Source organism: Crocodylus siamensis, chromosome 1 (assembly GCF_052110815.1).
Source record: "Crocodylus siamensis isolate JL-2025a chromosome 1, ASM5211081v1, whole genome shotgun sequence".
In the NCBI taxonomy this organism is placed as follows: Eukaryota; Metazoa; Chordata; order Crocodylia; family Crocodylidae; genus Crocodylus; species Crocodylus siamensis.
The window spans coordinates 126,558,732-126,579,706 of NC_143395.1; the positions used below are offsets into that span (position 1 = coordinate 126,558,732).

At 43.5% G+C, this 20,975-nt stretch overlaps 1 protein-coding gene across 2 annotated transcripts in view; it reads left to right on the forward strand.

Moving 5' to 3' along the window:
• SLC22A3 (solute carrier family 22 member 3) overlaps positions 1–20,975 on the forward strand; it is a 50,476-nt gene that overhangs the window by 19,230 nt on the left and 10,271 nt on the right. For both annotated transcript variants that reach the window (XR_016441780.1, XM_090042449.1), the window contains exons 4-7: positions 5,941–6,106; positions 8,517–8,634; positions 18,509–18,606; positions 18,726–18,940. Coding sequence is in view for 1 of the 2 variants with exons in the window: in XM_090042449.1 (XP_089898575.1) it covers positions 5,941–6,106; positions 8,517–8,634; positions 18,509–18,606; positions 18,726–18,940 (597 nt within the window). In the remaining variant the exon portion in view is untranslated. The remainder of the gene's footprint in view (positions 1–5,940; positions 6,107–8,516; positions 8,635–18,508; positions 18,607–18,725; positions 18,941–20,975) is intronic.

Below are 20,975 nucleotides of genomic sequence, written 5' to 3' on the forward strand. Positions count from 1 at the left end.
AGAACCCCCTATCCAATATCCCAGCCTAGCTTTGTTTGCTAAATGCCTGCCCAAATAGAAAGGTATTACCAAGCTGAGAGAGATCCAGGCTTGGGTTCTGGTGGACCTCGGCAGCAAGGGCATTCCAGAGTTGAGGAGCAACTGCTAAGATCGACCTGCTCACATGTTTTCACCAAGCTGATTTGGCGCATGGATGGTACTTGCAGGAGGTGGCTCTTGGCTGATCTTAGGAACAATGATGGGGTGTAAGAGAGAAGGTGGTCCCCCAGATATGCAGAACCCAGACAAGTAGGGCCAGAGTGGGCAAAATGGCAGATCCAGCCAGTGGCTGGACTCCATTTCCTAGCAGACCCTGCCCACATAGCTGTGACCAGTTTCCATGGAGACCTCAGCAGTGGCAGCTCCTGACAGTGTGGGGCCAGAGTTTCCATGTGGCTGGGCAGGGAGCTGCTCCTTGGCTGGGGCTAAGATCTTACAGCAGTGACAGCGTGGTCCAGAGTCAGGGCAAGGCAGCAATCTGCTACCTCCACGCCCCTGCCTGGGACATGCGGACAGTGGATCGCAGCTCTGCCCTGGCTCCAGACCACGCTGTCACCGCTGCAAGATCCCAGCCTTGGAGGAGCTTCCTGCCCAGTTGTGCACCCTGCCAGTGCTGGTGGGGCCGGTTTCCATGGAAACCCTGACCCTGCGCTGTCATGGTGCCACCACTGCTGAGGTCTCCATGGAAACTGGCTGCAGCAACACAGACAGGGACTGCCAGGAAATGCAGTCCACCACAGACCCAATCCAGCCCGCAGGCTGGACTTCTCCCACCCCTGATAAAGGGCCTTATAGATTAAAATCAGCACCTTGAATTGCTCTCAGAAAGCTATTGGGAACTGGTGCAGAATCTGGAACAGGTGAGCAATATGTAAATAATTTAAAATGGGATGTTTCCTGTTGAGGTAATTTGAAGCTTGAATGTGTTTCTTAATTGCACAGTGACCTCTCTGTTCCTTATGTCTAGCCTGTAAATCTGAATGGGGGCTCTTAGAGCCTTGGCATAAAATCCAAAATTAAAAGCAGAACAACTGATTAAGGTTATTATACAGGAAGCTACCAAAGGCAATTTAAACTATTTGGCTACAACCACATCCCTCCAGAGGCCCCATGCCACGAGCAACTTCCATTGACCTAAATAGGAGTTACCGACTGTATTGAGTCATGTGCCACACCCACATTTTCCCCCAAAATTTGCCCTCCAAAATTGGGGTGCATATTTTAAGCAAGGAAGCTGATTTATGCACTGGAGTAGAGGCCTGAGGACACTGAGATGGCTACCGGGGGGAAGCATGCAGGACTGGTGAAGTTCACTCCTCACTGCCACTTTCCCTACCTTGTAGCTCCATAGCTACAAACTTAACCCTGTCACAGTCACCACTGAATTGGCTGAGAAGTCAAAAGCAGCTGCCAGTTCAGGGTCATACAGATAGCTGCAGAGCTGTAGTTAGAGGATGAATGATACTGAGTGGACTCCACCGCTCTTTCATGTGGGCAACTTTCAGCCATGGTGAACCCATGCTATGGTAGTTAAGATTATGGGAAAAACCCTTTTTTTCTTTCTTCTGCCTTCCCAAAACAAGGTGTGTATCTTATCTGAGGAAGTGAAATGCAAGTTAGTATGGTGTATCCTGCACAGAGAGAATCAAGGCAGTTAGGAGATGGCCATCATTCTTCAGCTATGAGTGTGTTTTATATGTAACAACTCAGAAGAGAATTAAACACCTTCTAGTATGGGTAGAGAGTAGGTAGATGGCACAGCAGAAGGAAAGGATAAGGCAGATGGGGAAGAAGGAACAAGTTTATTACAGTAAAATGAAACATAGAAATAATTGTTATGAACTCTCTATAAACAGAGACCAATTTTGCTTTGTAGTTTTATGAAACTGTAAATGTTCAATCAACTGTTTGGAGGGTTAATATATTTTTATTGCTTATAATTAAAGGGCATATAATATCTTTTAATAGCACCCTGTGATCCTTTTGTGCTAGGCATTGTACAGATGCATTTTATATGACAACCCTGGCTGCACAATGATTATACTCTAAAAGGCTCTGAAGACTTATAAAGGGTTAGGGCAATGCAGTCTCCGCACAGCCGTTCCGTTTATACAAAGAATGCTGATCAGGCTTGTTTATAAATCGTGTCAAATCAGTTTGGATCTAAAATCATGGTACTCAGGGTAATCTTGACCTAATCATAATCCTCTCATAATGGGCTTGCTTTCTAGGATAAAGGCGATACTATGCCATTCACATTGTGCTCTCTTGAACTACTGCCAGATTCAGAATTGGACATTTCCCAACTCCTCTCAAGGGAACAATGTGGCATGTTATCAAAGAGCAAATACTTTTGAAGAGCATACCGTATTAACCTGAATCCAAGATGACTGTGAATTTAAGGTGACCCCCAATAATTAGATTCAAGACACGGAAAACTTATGAATTTGCTATAAATTTCCATGTAGAATCTAATTTTTGGAGGGTTGTCTTAACTTTGTCACCTTCCCCCCACACTGCTACTCTGGGGCATGCCATGTAATGGGGCATGCCCGTGTAACCAAGTAGCGGGGGAGTTAAGTGGTCTGCTCCCTGTTCCTTGCCAGTTGCCCTCCCAGCTGCCTGCCTCCCCCAGTGTCTGTGTGCCCCACACCCTGCTGCACACCCCAGCACAACCTGCACTCCCTCCCACCTTCCCCCTCCCACTTTCTTCCTCATTGTCTGTGCCCCCTGATATCTGCCGCTCCCTGTAGTGCTGCTCCCCCTGTCACCTATCTCCTCAACTCCTGCCGGTCCCCCAGTGCCTGCTCCCCCGTCTTGCCTACACTCCACTTTCACCCCCCCAAACTTGCTAGGCAGCAGCTGATGTGATGGTGGTAGGTCTGGCCCTGGCCGCACATTAGCAAAAGCACACAGTTTTTTGTGACACTTTAATGCTCATTAAAATAGGCTCATGCACATTAAAGTGCAGGTGTAGACACACCCCCTATGTACCTAAATTCATAAGTATGTTCTTCAGAAACCCAGCCTAAGCCTGTGGGCACCTAAATCTACAAGAGACTAATTTTTCACTAGTAAAGTTCTTCAGGTGCCTAAAATTCTGCTTCTTCATATGTCCAGAAAGATCTCAGTCTTGTCATGGCTGATCAGATCAACTCCAAGGACTTGGGTACAAGAACTAGGGCAGCGATTCTCAGCCAGGCACTGCAGGGTACCTTGAGATCCTTTCATGAGTTCTACAAGGTGCCATGCTATGTTAGCACTGTTAGGTGTGCAAACATGTTTCACATGATAAATCCAGAGATTTCTGATAAGAATCTATAGTTCTAAAAACATTCTGACCTGTTTTGGTCTTTCTTCTTTGGGACAAAAGAATAGCTTTATTATTTTCTGTTGTCAAAAACGAAGTGAAAGCTAAGAGCTGATATTTTCCATGCCTTGAGTCATTAGAGGTGTGCCTCAAGTCTAAAAAACGTTGAGAACCACTGGACTAGGATCAAGTTGCCCTGACTAGGGCAGGTTTGCTCATTCATCCTCTGCCTGGTCCAGTCAATCTCTAACTCTTTTATGTAAAATAGAATGTCCTTGACAAGAAGAGCTAAATAAGTCCCTACACCAGAAGAGCTGATAGTTTGGTGGTTAAACTGCTATTCTGGGACAGGGTTTGTTGTACCCATACAGGCAGAGGAGAGAGCTGAACCTGCATCTCTCACAGCCTGGCTTAGAGCTGCAATTACAGGATTATTATAAAAATGGGAGCATGACATCTCCTATTCTTTTTCCTTCCAACAGCAATTATTTAAGTGAAAAGAGTGACCTTTGCTTCATTTTTTAAGTAAAGGACTTAGATGTGTCCCTCCAGGAGCAGGGTCAGGGCTGTAGCTTCTGAGTAACACCTCCTTCCAAGCTGGAGTTGGGTATCCAAGTCTCACAAAGAAATGGAATTTAAGACACACACATGTCAATGTTATTTTCTGTTGGCTAGCTTGGTGTGTAATTGTGTGAATCCCATTCTGAAATGCTGAAGTCTTTCCATGCATTGCATGTGGAGCTTAGGGTGGAAACATATGTTGCTTTTGTGCCATCATAATTTTTTGTTGTTGGTACAAAGCGACAGCAAACAGTAGGGCTGTGCAAAGCTTCACTGGCTGCTTTGTTTCGAAGCTGTTTTGACTTGTTTTGAGCTCAAAAGAGTAAAATCGAAATGAAGCAAAGACCTACAAAACAGCTTCGAAACAAAACGAGGCCAGTCAAAACATTTTGAAAGTTTCAAAACGTTTTGAGTTTCGAAGCAGAAGCCAGGTGGTGGGAGGCAGGGGAGAGCCAGGGCGGCGCTCCATGTGGCTCCGCAGCCCCATGTGGTTCAGCCTGGTGTGGAGCACAGCCCTGGCTCTCCCTGCCTTCTGCCTCCAGGCTGGGCTCTGCCTGCCTCCCAAGGCCAGACTGAGCTCTGATCGGCTCTGCCAGCCCCGTGGAGCTCAGCCCAGTGGCGGGAGGCAGGCAGAGCCGGCTGCACTTTGCCTCCCACCACCAGGCTGAGTTCCATGGGGTTGTGAGTCGCTGGGACCTGAGCCCGGCTGGGGGAAGCACCTCCTGCCACCTGGCTCCATCCCCAGTGTAGGGAGACTCAGCCCAGCTGGAGGAGGCATGTCCCCCAGCCATGCTGAGTTTCCCAGTGCTGCGAGCCACTGAAAACTGAGCCTGGTGGTGGGAGGCGCTTCCCCCAGCCGGGTTCAGTTCCTCACCACTGGGTCCCAGGTGGCAGGAGCAGCCTCCTGCCATCTGGCAGGCAGATTGGGAGCCTACCTGCCCCCCCAGAAGGGCTGTGGGGACTCTGCCGGAGTCCTTCCAGGGGGTGCAGGCCACTGATCTGCCTGCTGGATCACAGGACATTGCTTCTGCTCCCCAGCTCCTGCTTGTCAGCAGCTTGAGGTGCAGTTTCCTAGAAATCCCTGCACCTATCTCTGTGAAGCTTGGCAGGCTTCATGCCCTCAGAAGGGGCTACCATCTCTACAAGTTTCATTGGAATCAGGCAAGAAATTACAGTTATAGGCTGTTTTGTGCTTCCCCAATATTGCCTATGGGTGAAACGTCAATACAGTGTCGAAACAGCAAAACCATTTTGATGAAACAGAACAGAACAGCGCTTTTGAAACTAAATGAAACTCGAAACAAAACACTGTTCTGTTGAAACGTTGAAATGGAAGTCGAAGTGAAACGCTGCTCTTTCACGCAGCCCTAGCAAATCGATCTTCATACCTTTTGTTGTATAACTAAATTATAAATTTTCCATGTATATGATTTAATTAATGGGGGGTCATCTTAAATTCAAAGCAATCTTGAACTCAGGAAAATACGGTAATTTCTCTGTTTTATTGGGAGGAACACCTAAGGCTAATCGGGGTCTAAATTACTCTATCTTAAATACTGATCTTTGGAAAACATTAACTTTATACTAAAACATTTACTTGGCTGCACTTGGAGGATGGTTCATGTAACATACCCTTCAAATTATTGACATGGACTTCGGAGCAGTAAAACAAAAGTTTGCTTTTAGAGAACCTCTCTTAGATTTAACACTGAACCCAAATCTTGGTGCAACACATCTATGGAAGTTTAATTTAAAGTAGATGGATACCCATACAATCAGACATGAAAAATGATAAGTAAAGATTATAATGTTGTATATCAGTATTAATCAAATCTTAGTGCCTTGTATTTAAGAGTTCCCAATCACTGATAACAGAATTTTTGTAAAATGTTTTAGAAAAAAGGGATATCATCCTTTGTAAACCAGGGTAGAACTCCCTGTGTAATTTGACCTAACACTGCCAACATAATGTTTTAAATTTGAATAGAGTTTGTTTCTTTTTAATTTATTCTGTTCTTCTATCTGTTCAGTGACAGAAATGGTTGGCTCAGATCAGCGGCTTGTTGGAATTGTGATACAAATGTTCTTCACCCTTGGAATTATGATTCTTCCTGGAATTGCTTACTTGATTCCCACATGGCAGGGAATTCAGCTAGCCATCACACTGCCCAACTTCCTTTTCCTGCTCTATTACTGGTAATGTTGGCATTGCTATGGTTGTAGCACTTAGAGTCATTGGTCCTGGGCCAGGGCTGTGAAAGCAGAGCAAAAAAAAAATGTCCCTGGATTGTTGTTGGTTTAGTGTCTCTAGGACATTTTTATATACAAACCCAAATAAGAGTACTCTTGAAAACAAATGTTATAAATTTTCAAGAAATTGCTCCTGGATGTATATGTCAGCTTGGATATAAAATATTATGATAAAGCAACATATAAAGTGGAAAGACCATGTTTTTCCTGATAAACTGCCTTTCTTACCAATCAAACTATGCAAGTCCTGTCTTCTGACACTTTCTAATATTTTACAGGCCTGGAATCCACCAAAAATATCCCTTAAATCCTACCTAATTTTCTTGGTGGCATTGCTAGGGCTTCATGGCCCTCAGTTCCCAAAAGACTATGTTAGGGGGAGATCTCATATACACAGGTTTTAAACAGTAACTAAAGTGGCTAAATACTGTCCTAAAGCTAGCCTGTGAAATAGATGTTGTTCTTTCTTCGGTATCCACAAGGGTGGGGAATGTCCCCAGCCAGAAATACTTCCCTGATGGAATTCAAATGAATACTCAGAGTCTTCTGGTCTCAGAAGTGAAAGAAGTGTAGAGAGCTAGCAAGTAATGAACGGATGGTAGAACAAACACTTGGAAGAAGTGTTGAACAGTATATATGTTAACTTACCTTTGTCCCTGTGAGACATTGGTGCCCCATGTCCCATGAAGTACTCTGCTGCAGAGTTAGAGAGGACTAGGGGACCTTCCCAATTCCAGGAAACATTTGAGGGGTGAACAAGAAACTTGTAGAGATGCTAATTAGCTTTTAGAATGTTTGGCTTAACCACAAGAATATATCATTTTTATGGTCGGAGGAATGATGGAGATTGAATGAGCATGGGAAATGAACTGCTGTCCTTCTTGCCCCAAGGAGGAGTCCTTCAAGTCAAAATAATATGTACTTTAGTTAGGGCAACTTGAAAAGTTTGCTGAGTGAGCTGTATGTACTCATGATGTTCTTCCCGGATATTGTGCCTCCACCCTCACCTAAAGGGCACTAAATCCTTGGTTAAGCAGGTAGTTTATTCTTCATGTCATTCAACTCATTTCCTTCTTCGTTGAAACTATCAACAAATAGTTACTCAAGCAAACATTGATGGCGTGTTTTAATAAAACGTGCTTATAGAATATGGTGGTTTTCATCTAAAACTCTCAAAACACTGCAATGGTGAGTAAGCCTTTTGGATAGGTTGGGATATAAATCTAAAAAATAAATATAAATAGCCATTATTCTCTTTTATAGATGGGAAATGTATGCAGTAAGAGGATATATACCCAGTTCAGTTCAGTCCTACATACAGATAATTGAGCTAGGGCAAATAGTCATGTTAGTGCAGTTCCACACTCCAGACTAGTTAATATTATGCCACACAGACATCTGCTAAATTGTTTTTTCAAGGTTGCATAACCAGTCAGATATGGGACCAAATCCAAACTACTTCTGTACCCAATCCCATGCTTAACTGTCTGCTGAGAACTGGTTAGGCCAGGTGTTTCTGTGGTGTAGCGGTGATCACATTTGCCTCACATGTGAAAGGTCCCTGGATTGAAACTGGGCAGAAACAGTCTCTAGATAGGTTGTGTGTTCTTTAGGCTAGATATCAGGAAGCACTACTTCACAGTCAGGGCAGCTAGGATCTGGAACCAACTTCCAAGAGAGGTGGTCCTGGCTCCTACCCTGGGGGTTTTTAAGAGGAGGTTAGATGAACATCTTGCTGGGGTTGTTTGACCCCAGTATTGTTTCCTGCCATGGTGGGGGGTCAGACTAGATGATCTACTCAGGTCCCTTCCGACCCTAGAAACTATGAAACTATGGTTAGAGTCAATGGTTTCTTTGGCATGGGCCACCTATCAGTCCTTTGATTGAGACTGGATGATGACCTCTGACATAAAGCCACAAAATGACATATCCTGTCACCAGTCTCCTGTGTCACCCCATTTCCAGATGTAAAAAATTTCCAGTAAAGTAAAGCAAGACCTAACAAATATTTAATGAAAAAACCTCATGAGGGTTTCAGTGTTGAGGTTTGTTTCTGTAATGGCTGAACATTACATGAGACCTGTAGACTATGTAGGATGGCTGAATTTCCACCCATCTGTTCTCCTGGGACCTGCTGGGATCAGTGAGCCACACAGCTTTTGGTTGTTGCCTGTAGGATGAGACACTTTGAAAGTCAGGCAGGGGACTAATGAGGGAGGTGGGTCTGTGAATATTTCTGTCTAGTTCAGAGGTTGAAAAAGCTCTTTTACATCAGGTGTAAATACAGATGCTAATTTCTGTTACTTTCTAAAGACACTAATGATCATAATCCTTACTGGCCTCTTCACTTTTGCAGGGCAGTTCCTGAATCTCCACGATGGCTGCTGACACGCAAAAAAGGAGAAAAGGCATTAAAAATTATGCACACCGTTGCCAAGCACAATGGGCGATGTCTCTCTCCACATTACTCTGAGGTACATACCATGTGTCTGTACAGTGCTTTTAATCTTTATTTTAATTTTTGACTTTTCAGGATTGTTAAAAAGTATTTTCTCTGTTTGACTGGCAAGAATTCTGTGGTGTGATACTGAAAATGGATTGCCTGACTCATTCGTTTTTGGGTTTTATTGTGAGGGTAGGCGTAGATTACTTGAAAGGGGACGGCCTAATTAAGAACATTTCCCAGCACTATTAGCATTAAGTAAAATTCCAAAGTAAACATTCTATAAAGAATTGTGCTAAGCATATTTAGCATATTTAGTTACTATAAGGGGTCATGCTATTTCCTTTTTTTCGAGTCATTACTATATTATGCAATGGTCTTTCTAATGTATTCCATATGGAGGATATGTCCTGAAGAGGGGCATTAATATATTGGTGTACTGGTAGAACAAAATCTTGAGTCCTGTCTTCACATGTGGGGTGTTCTTGGTGGAGAGGACACCCTGCTTCAAGGGGTGTGCCTTGTGGGGACACATTCTACTGCAAGGGGCATACTTTTGGGGGATGTATGGTGACCTTCCCCAAGCAAATAGGAGCCTGTGGTGATCACTTCTATCCTTCCCCCACCCTATACAGGCCTTTGGGGACCTGATTATGACCAATAACTGTCTCACACCCAAAAAGTGGTCACTGGGGTCTTTCTATGTGTTTCCACTGAGTCAAGCACAGTGAAACTTGACCTTGATGTGGGCTATTACGTCACCTTGTAATATTACATTATTCAGGATGCAAAAGAGCAAGGTCCTTTCTTCTAAGCCACTAATAAACCTTCCATGCCTCTGTTCTTTGCCAAGGATTGCACAATTTCAGACAGTGTCAAAGTGTAGGGCAGGAGGAAGAACTAAAGAGTGTTACTCAACACTCTGAACCTTTAGGGGACAGTATCCATGATACTACACAGTGACACAGTTCCTATGCGCGGCAGACTTCCCTCACCGATCATCAAATAGCTCGAGGAGTATCTGCATGAAAGCTCATGCTGTTCCATGTAGCAGATGATGATCCAGCACAATAGGAAACCATGCGGAGGCATCAGGATGTGTGGGATCTAGCAGTTCCCTCCCTTGTTCCATTAGTTCTTGAACCTCTCTTTCTCTACCAGAACTCTGAATTTAAAACTACCAAAATACGCTTTTTCCAGCTTTGGCCACAAAGACAAATGGCCTGATTATTACAGGATCTTTCACCATTGTTTACAAGCCAGATTTGGAATTTAAGTGTTTGGCTTCACAACCCCACAGATTATATGAGATGTTTGAAATCTTTGGGTGCCCATACATGAGTACCGAGGCTGCTCTGAGCGCTGGAATTCCAGCACATTGGAGCAGACTTGGTTAATTGACTCTGCTGAAGCATGACGTTTACCTCCTGAATCTTGTGTATCAGCCTTCCCGCACTTAAAAATGGCAACAGGGGCCCTTTTATTAAAGCTTGTTGAACCAGCTTTAGTTCATGTGCCCCCACCACCATTTGAAGCATGGGGGCACCAACACAGGAGACATGGCAGCACTTTAATTAGAGCAGCTCTCGGAGTCTCTCTAATTAAAGTGCCACTCCCATCACACCCAGAGCATGTGTAAAAGCACCCTGTTAGTCTTACTAAATAAAAACCATATAAATAAAGACCTATGGCCGTAGGACTGTAGTCTACAGAAAGATATTCACCATTAAAAGAATTAATATTTACAAAAAAATTATTACTTTCTTGTTGGTAAGAGAAAAAGATGTTTGCAGAAAATGCCCCTTTATACGTCATATGTATTTGTTGCTTTTATTTTGCTTTGAACCGGGTTTTTCCTCCTTTGGCCTCTTTATAGATAGATTTCAATATCAGGTTGAAAAAGTCAAGATAACAAGTAAAAATCTCCAATTGTTTATCCAGACCAGTTAAACTATCCTGGACTTCCACATATAAAATACAGTGCGGTTTTATTTGCATGCATTGCAGAACTTCCTGAATTTGAGCAAGAGTCATAAGTTGACCGTATCCCACAAATGAGTGTGTGGACAGTTGGTTTTTTGTTTTTTTTAGTCTATGACCCCTAGCTTTGAAACAATAAAAGTATTTCTCTCTCTCCCTTTCCTTTTTTTTCCCTTAAAAAAAAAAAAAGAAGAGAATTTAACAGAGACCATTTTTTTTGAAAAATCAAGAAAATATGAGTTTTGCTCTTTGAGAATTTTTATGCAACACATGCACTGAATTTGAACTACATCAAAAATGTATCCCTTTGCATAAATAATTATACATTTTGTAAAATTTACTATTGCCCATGAACCTCTTAATTTTTTGTTATGGGATGGATAGATACATTCAGGATGATGACAAATAATATCTTTCATTTCCATGTTCTAATGGATGAATTATAAAGTTCTTTACCACGAACTGTTTCACTCAGTGAATTGAGGTGTGGACCCCTTTGAATTGTAAGTGTGTATTCACATACTTTTGATTGCTCATAGTCATCTTTCTCAGACCCCTTAGACATAGTCTGTGGGCTCCCAGAGTCCATGGACCATAGGTTGAAAACCACAGATCTAGAAGGATGAAGCATTCCAGCTATACCCCAAGACTGTGAACCAAAGTAACAAGCAAGTATGGACTTCCTCAAATAGTTCTGTTGCTTCATGCAACAGAACAGCATTTTATCTTATCCAGACCATGCCTCAGCCTGTTTGCCCTCTGTGATCTGAACCAGATGCTCAGAAAGGTGGTCAACAGGTGTGGAGACATAAAGGTGTATATCATCAGCTTACAGAAGACATTGTAAGACATATCTCACTTACACTCTCAACGTACAACTATTAAACAAAAGGGGCGACACGTTGAAATCCTCTCTCAGCTCTCACAAGAGCATCTCAGACAGGAGGAGCCCTGAGCCACCTCCACACATGGCACTTGGGGTGGTCAGCAAGAAACAACCATGTGGAACACTGCCACCTGCTGATGTGGTCCACAGAAGAGCCAGCAACTCCCAATGATCAACAGTATTAAAAACTACCAATGGATCTAACAGTGGTAGCACCCAGTCTTCATTCATTGGCAAGAGATTGTCTACCAATGTAATGTCTTGGTGTTGTGTCCAAATTGGCCAAGGGCAGTCTGAAGCATCTAGAAATTCAGAGTTGCCTTGTCACAGGTGGGTCTTCCATCAACCAGAGAGGACTTAGGAAATTAGTTTAGGCTTAGCAGAAAATGTGTTACCAATGCCTGACAGAATAACTCTTTGGAGGAAATTTGAAGATGGGCTTTTATCCCTCTGAGTCACTCTCTTATCCCTGACAAAAACAGAAAGGTTTACCCAATTTTATTTACAAGAAGAAATTTCATTGAATCAGCAACAAAGCCTATATACAGCCTGAGTTGCTTCTGTTTTAACCCTCATACGAGCTACATACAATAACACAGCTGTTAGAATAAAAATCTAATCTAAAAAAGCATTGAAATGGACAATTAATTTCTATAAATAGTTCATTACCTTTATAAACTTTACGTTTTCTTAATGACAAAGGTGGATGCATAAAAGTTTGCTGACACATTTCTCAGACAAGCTGAACCCAGATCTATACCACATCCTCAGAAATTCTTTTAACATCTAATGTATCCCTAATCATTTTAAGGCATCAAAGATGGATGCATTAGGGATGGATACATTGAAATATTGATATACATCTACTTAGCATGTGATTTCTATAATGTTTAATACATAGTCTGTGTAATTGTCAGGTTGTTCTTTCTTGTTGTAGACTTCCCCTGAGTGTTATGTTACCAAAGTAGCAGCCTTAAGCTAATGGCAGCATTTTGTTTTGTTTTGTTTTGTTTTTTGGTGGGAGGGATAAAGGGGGAGGAATTCTATACCAGGATGTTCATTTACTTGACCATGAAACAGGATGAAACTGCAACAGCATGGTTACAGATAAGTAAAGCATTGGGTTGGAAGAGGTCTAGATGACCAGCGAGAGGCTAGGCCAACAACCAGTCTCCGATACAGACCAAGACATTTCTGTCATGCAAGCCAATATTGTGTCAGTCTCAGCCCCAGCACAGCCCCAAAAAATGGAGTGAGCTTGCTAACTAGGTTGTATCTCATGAAATTAGAGAAGTGTAAATTGAAGCAAGAGAAAATGAAGTGCCAAAACAAATGAGAGAAAGAGAAGCAAGTAAATGACTCAGGTTTTCAAATTCAACATTTCTTTCTAGGTTCTGAAGCTTTGCCCTAACTGTGTAGCTGGGTAGCTTGTCCCAATAGCCTCTTAAGAGCACAGCTTATTTTTTTTAAGAAATAGCCGTGATAATGACCCCAGTTCATTCACGGCTGCAAGTGATTAACCTTTAGTAGTATCTTAGCTGAGCTTTGGATTTGTTCTTGGAACTTTTTGGGTATACAACTTCTGTCATTCCTGGTTTTGTGCCCAGCAGAAAGAGCAAACTTCAGGAAGTGTATTAATAGGAATCAAGTGCACTTTTCAAATTTACTCACAGAAAAATTATCTTTCAACTAACTACTTCTAGCAATATAGAGAAAGTGATACATGGGCAGCCAGAGAGAGAGAAAAAAAAAATCCATTGTGACACAAATAGATATTGGCCGCGATTTTTAAAGGAATCAAAAGGCTTAGATGTCCATTAGAGCTCTGCGAAACAGCAGGCAGATCAGAAGCCGGCACCCCTGGGAGGAGTCTGGCAGATCCCTTCTGGGGATGTGGGTGGCCCCCTATCTGCCTGCTGGATGACAGGAGGCTGCTCCTGCCACCTGAGACCCAGCACAGAGGAACTGAGCCTGGCTGGGGGAAGCGCCTCCCACCTCTCGGCTCAGTTCCCAGTGCTGGGGAACTCAGCCTGGCTGGGGGAAGAGGCTCTTGCAGATGGGCTCAGTTCCCAGCATCTCACAGCCCTGTGAAACTAAACTCAGTGGTGGGAGGTGGAGCCGCTTCCCCCAGCCAGGCTGCCCACCTTCTACCACCCAGCTGAGCTCAATGGGGCTAGCAGAGCCGATCCAAGTGCAGCCTAGTGATGGGAGGCAGGTAGAGCCAGCACTGGGCTCCGTCAGCTCCACCAGCCCCACAAAGTGCAGCCCTGATGGTGGGAGGTGGGGAGAGCCAGGGCTATGCTCCACGCCGGGCTGAGCCACATGGGGCTGCGAAGCCACTCAGAGCACAGCCTTGGCTCTCCCCTGCCTCCCACCACTTGGCTGGCTGCTTTGAAACTTTCAAAATGTTTTGACTGGCCTCATTTTGTTTTAAGGCTGTTTCGCAGTTCTTTGTTTCATTTCAAGTTTTGCTGTTTTGAGCTTGAAATTAGTCGAAACATCATCAAAACAAAATAGCCGGTGAAGCTTTGCACAGCTTTAATGTCCATGTCCCCTAAAAGGACAATTTTCTGGTGATTTCCCAGTTGGTCTAATAAAAGGTATCATTTTGGAACCAAGACTTCTGGATTTTTGTATGTCTTCTTTGAAAATCACTGGTTTTGACTTTCACTAGCCTTCAGATACCAGAAAACTGAATGTTGTATGAAGCTAAATTCAGGTTTTTTGCTGTATGCATTATGACTTCTTTAGAATGGGGCACTAATAGTGTCCTGCTTTTGCTTGCTCTGAATTTCCAAAAATGCATGTTTTTTCTGGCTGAAATTTTCCTTCCTTAGTCTCTGCTCAAATTAGTGTTATGTGAACAACTGAGCAAAAACAATCACCCATTTGAAATAAAACCAGAATAAAATAAATATTATTTTTCCATTGAAAGCTTCTCTTCCTAAAAGATCTTTTATTTAGCCAGTTGGGGTAGAAAATTGAGATGTAGTGTGGAAGTAGTCCTCTCCCAAAAGAAATTATTGAGTGCTTGGAGAAAAGTGGTTTTAATTAGGTAGGGAAATGACACTGGGAATCACACCCTACATGTGCACAAAAAATGTCACACATGATTAAATGCTACTTCCTTGGTCTTGCAAATACCAGCACTAATACTTGTGATCTTAATTCAGCCCAGTGCTTAAACAGATGCTTTGAAACCTCTCTGACTCTGATGGATCAAGTTAGGTACCCTGCTATGGCAGAATAGGAATGGACTGGTGAATTGGATGAGCAATCTTAGTCTATGAGCAACCTCGCTGACTGCCCTGGGACTGCTTGCGTTGCATAAAATAGCACCTGAAGAAACAGGCTGTTGTCTACTTAAGCTTATGCCTTTCTCAACAAGTTAGTCTCTAAAGGCACCTATACACATGCTGGGCATCTGCTGGACTGTGCTAATTAGCACACCCCAGCAGCCTCTGTGTCACATGTATTCAGTGTCCCCACTGCCATTTTGAAGCATGGGACCCTGAATACACATGACACTACAGGCACTTTAATTAGAGTGGCTCTCTCAGCTCTTGGAGTTGTTTTAATTAAAGTGCTTTCCCCCGCCCTCCACCTGGAGCACATGTAAAGACATCCTAAGGTGCCATCCTGCACAGTCCACTGCATACAAGATAAGTATATGCATGTTTCTGTGCAGTATCAGGACCTTAGCTTATTGTAGTTTTTAAAACCACTGCAAAAACATGAAAGTACAATTTGATGGGATACCTTGGGGGTGGTGGTGGGAGATAAAACCTTGCTCTTTAGATTGGGTGACCATAATAATTTGAGGAAAATCTGGGATCGGGGTGGGGAGTGCTGGGGGGGTGCCAGCATGCATGAACATGCATGTGTGTGTGCGCACACACACATGCGCGCACACACACACACACACACACACACACCCCAACTCCTCAGCTCTCAGGGTTTGGGGCAGGCATGACAGCATGACGTGCACATGTGCGCACATATACAGGCTCTCTCTCTCTCTCTCTCTGTACTTAAACAGGACCCAGGGTTTCAGGTTGAACAGTAAAGAGGACACAAGAAACATCAGGGAAAAGCTTGTTTAGGAAGCGAAACTGAGGAGTTTAGCCTTTGTATTGGCAGATCAACACTCTGCCAGTTGACCCACGGTGGCTTACAGTCATGTGCTCTAGCAGCTGAGCTCTGGAAGGCAAGGCCCAGCACAGCGGCACACAAGCGTTGTCCATGCAGCAGGCATAGCCAAAGTAGGTGGGCATGAGGTCATGTGGTAGCTAGCAGCCTTGTGGTCCCCATCAGGCTGTGGGAGGTGGGGAGCAGAGAAGGAGGAGCAGTAGGACTGCCTGCTGAGATGGGACTATGCCTATGTTTCTGTGGTGTAGCAGTGATCACATTTGCCTAACGCATGAAAGGTACTTGGATCAAAACTGGGCAGAAACAGGTTGCCGAAGGCCACAGCTGAGCATAATGCCCCATGAGCTCCTTTCTCCCTACAGCTGGGTAACACCCACCCCTTGAAAGACACGCAGCCCTGCCCCCATAGCTCCCGGGTGCAGGGCTGAACAGGAGAACATGGCACGCACAAACACATTTACGCACGGCCCCAACGCTGCAGCTCCCTGCACACACCTCAACCCCAACCCTGACTCTACTGTGCAAGCAAATCTGCTCACATCCCAATGGAGTCCAGACCAGGGAGTAGCCCATTGGCTCAGCTCGCTAGAGAAAATTGAAGCAAAAGCCCTGGGCTGGTGTGGCACATGTGCCTGGCTCCTGACTCAGAACCCAGGCACGTGCTGATGGGTTCCCACCAATCTGGGACTTTTGCTCCAATTTTCTCTAATGGCAGAGATGCAGAGACAGCCTCCAAAATCCAAGACTGCCCCAGCTAATCAGGGGCATATGGTGGTCAGTTAGGGTATAACATGCCTTTAGGCCATACAGAGCTAGACCCCGAGAGTGAAATTTTGACTGCAATGGTAAACTCTCACTAACTTCAGTGAGGCCAAGATTTCAGCCTGTGAAGCTTAAGATTTTTTTGTAGTGATGTTTATGTCCTTTCTCCTTAACCCATAAGCCATTCTCTGGATTATGGGGCATTGTGACATTTGAGAAAGACACAAGCTATGTGTTAGCAGCAGTGTTGAACTTATCTTTGCATGGGAAAATCAAAACTACATTTGCACAAGGTTCAGACACTGGTCACTGGCAACATGTTCTAACAAACAATATCACAGAAGCTTTCAGAAGCTTTGAGAAGATTCAGACAAGCCTGACAAACCAAATGAAGAGTGACCTCCCCCTAGCCCCACCAATCCTACTCTCCCCAAAAAGCCAAATCTTGAAGCAAAAGTTGCAGGACTGTTCTAGCTTGGTTATGAAAGAGAAGCAAAGGTGCTATAAAGGGGGAAGCAAATGGCTCCTAACAATGGTGGGAGGGAATTGAGGCCCAGGATAGTCCAAGGGTTTTGGACAGTCTTTCTGAAAGATGTGTTTTGATGTGTACAGTCAAAACCTGCAAATGAGAGAGGAACAGGGGAAAAACCTTAAACATCCCCTCTTTCTGCTACTGTGTTTCAAAGGATACTGGGCGAGATAGAGTTCTGGTCTGACCCAGTAAATGCCAGATCTGATGTTCTCTTTATCTCACCGAAAAGTTTAGGTTATAACTGTGATATGGACAATAAATAAAATAAAGAAAATCCTTACATGTGTTCTTAGCTAAACAAAAATCAGGTTACCTGGCAGTACCCTTTAGTCCTATTTACTATTCTTGTCACTGGACATTATGCCTCTCCATTCCCTTTGTCTTTGTTTTCCCATTACCAAAAAACCCCCCCAAAATAACTTCATAGCACAGATGGGAAAGAGGCTCCTTTCTCTCTCCTCACAAACCACATCTCTCTCTCCTTATTTTCTTGTGCCTGGTTTGACTTGTGTTTTGTAAGGAGTTCATAATTGCTACTGAATGGCTAAAACAGGAGGTATGTGGTCTGAGCTGTTTAGGGGATTCAGCTGCTGAAGATGAGCAGCTAATTCCCTTGCTCTTATTGGAAATCTCAGCCAGACCTCCTGGGCTTTACGGCTGAGTTCTCTTCTGGATTCACTTTGGGCTCATCTACATGTTGCCATACTGCAATGTTGCTACAGTGACATGCTTTAGCACTTCCTTAGCTGCCAATCATGTGTAGACCCACATGATTGCTCTATCACTGTAGCATGCTGTATGGTGATATAGCGGGGAAATGTGTAGATGCATTCTTTAAGACCGTGACCAAGTCCTGTATATGCTGTATCCTGTAGAAGGGGGTACACTCTGGAAAGTCCTTGATTTCAACTGTCTAAACACCTCTTCAAATGCTTTGTTCAACTTGGGCCAAAGTGTATCTTTGGGATGTTTTCTTCCACTTCATTTCATTTCTTGGCCACATCCTTTTCTCAATTTTCATTCTGGCTACTGAATTACATTATCAAAAACAAAAAATGCCCCAGTTATTGTTGTTTGCTCTCTCCATCTCATTCTTACTTCTCCACATTCCTCTTATTTTTGCTGTCACTCACCACAATGCTATTGTTCGTCTGTGAACGCTCTCTCAAACGTCTCCTTTCAGTAACCCTTAAAGTTACACTTTGGAAATAATTGTGGAGTCGGCATTGTGGGGGTGCCATGCTGATTGTTTTTAGGGGACTTGTGTGTCAGCTTTTCTCTGTTTATGAGTAAACCTTTTTTTTCTGCTGGCCAATGCTGAAAACATTTTTTAAATACAAGCTGTATTTTTCTGACTTGTGCATTAGCTTCATGAAAGTCCTTAAGTAGCTGAACAATCAACAGTTGCTTTAAATTGTAAGCTCTCCCACACAGCTGGGGGGGATCCACTGTGCTAAAAACAGTTAAAGGGATTTTGAATCAAATCACCTAGTTCTGTTTGACTGTCCACGAATACCATTTTCTCTTACTAAATAAGCTACGGTGCCCTTTCCTACTTACTGACAGCTGATTCTGAGGCCTGCTTTCCCTCTCCAGATTACAGGGACCAATGAAGAGGTTACTAATCCCTCATTCTTTGATCTGGTCCGAACTCCCCGGATGAGACGATACACACTGATTCTTATGTATGCCTGGTAAGTCCCCATTTTATCATGTTCTCAGAACATTTTTTTTTTTATCCTGGTATTGTGATTCTTGCCTTTCAGGGTCAAGCCAGCTGCTTACAGTCAACATTTTCTTTTCTTTTGCTTAGGTTCACAAGTGCCCTGGTTTACCAAGGGCTGGTCATGCGCCTAGGAATTGCAGGAGGAAACCTCTACCTCGACTTTTTCATTTCGGGGGCTGTGGAATTACCTGCAGCTCTCTTGATTTTACTGACAATCGATCGCATTGGCCGACGCCTCCCTTTTGTGATAAGCAATATAGTGGCAGGAGTGGCGTGCTTAATTACTGCACTCTTACCAGAAGGTAACCCTTTCCTTAGGTTCTCAAGGTGTGTGATTTATCCCAGATTAGAAACGAGGAAGCCACACAAAGATTTTGCAGGTGTAGATCAAAGTAAAAAGCCAATTGTAGTGTATTAAAAGACAGATAATAAAAGCCCCAGAACATAGGACTAGAGGAGACACCATGGGCCACCAAGCTCAGTTCCTTGCCCAATGGGCACCTGCAGAAATTTGTTAACCAAAGGAATCTCTAGTGCATGAAGAAGGGCATAATACACTCTGTAGCAGGGAAGATATTTGTTATACAGGTAAAAATGAGTACTTTAGATGGGAGAGAGAAATTATTGGGCCACCTCCAAGTAAACCAATGCCTAAGAAAAGAAATGAATCCATTTATAGTATACAGTTTCCTGATGTTCAGTCCTGGCTTATCTGGTGCCAAAATTTTGCCATTGCCAAAAGTAACAGGTGACTCCACTGCCCTGATATTCCTGGAGTATGCTCTGCCTGCTGCTGGCTTGACCTATCCAATCCCTCTCATGGTGCAGATCCAGGAGCAGGTAGCATAGATCTAGCTAATCCTGACCATGCAGTACATAGGGGTTCCCCTCCACAAGAGAAATCACCACTTGGTAGTGCAAATGGGGAGAGGATGTAGCTCCAGCCTTGTTGAAGAGGGATTCTTTTCTACAAACTGTGGTATCTCACAAGTGTGATGATGTCAATCTAATTGGTTTCTGCAAAATGTACCTCTTGGGGGGAGCGTTCAGAGGTGTTGTATATTGAAAGTGGTCAGAGAACGAGGCATCTTGCCATGACTCTGCAGTTTCCACTCTTGCTGACTATCTCAAAACTGAGCTATGCTGGTTGTTAAATTAACATCAGAAAGGATTATCCCTGCTTGAGGACATCAGCAGCAGGACAGACAATGTGGTAAATACTGAATATCTTTAGTGGTGTCGGCTCTAGCAAATATAGAACAACAAATAGCAGGGAGCTATTCTCAAAAAGAAGCTGTGAAAAGCCACTGTCTGTCACCTCAGAGGTATTAGCCTAAGAAATCTGGTGGGTTTTGCAGGTACACTAGAAGTTCCATGGTCAGACCAGTTTCATCACAGTTAGCCTCTTTTTTTAAGAGGTGGATTCAAAAGTTACTTTAAAATAACACCACCAACCGTATCCTATTCCACCTATTAGGTAGAATGTCTAAAGTGGTGTTTAGGTGGCTTTCACATGTGCAATCCCATTCTACTCTACTTGAGACCCTGGAAAACCGACAATGTGTAATACACCTTCATCTTACTCTGGAGGAGGAAGACCCAATCCCCTTTGAACCAACAGGCCAATAATTCGGACACTTGCCTAGGAAGTGGGAGACCTGAATTCTAGACTTTCCCTTGCCCATCAGGGCTTTGAATATACATCTTCAACCTCCCAGGAAAATGCTCTGGCCACCAGTCTGTGGGTACAGCAGGGCTGAAAGACCCCTCTACCCCTTCTATTGTACTGGGACCATTGGAGGCAGCAAGGATTATAAAAGCCATGGGGTGAAAGGGAGAACAAGCAACAGGGAGCCTAATTCTGTAGCCCAGAGAGGATAAACCCTGGGAGGGAGAAACCCTGGATTCTGGCCCCTGCCTCCAGCGCTGTGCATGTATGTTATCCAATGGTTTTTGAAAGCAAAATGGAGAAAACAGATGCATTTTTTTCATGGATTAGTGATAGAGTCCCTAACAGAGAAGATTCTATAGGATTAGCCAGGGATTTGTAGAAATCTCCATACATTTCCTAGGGTTCTCTTAAAATTACTCTAACTTTTTATCTAATTCAATAGACAATTATTATCCCTTCTCTAGGGTTTTTGAACCATCCTATAACATTTCATACCAAAGATATACTTTTTCTCTTACAAAATTTATGAGATTGTTGAAAAACCACCTCTAGTAGAAAAATCATTGTATGTTAAATTTCAAAGGAGAATGTTGTGATCAGCTCTGTTTGGGAGGCAGGTGTGGGTAGGATGCATATTCACTCTAATCTGGATTACAGTTTAATTT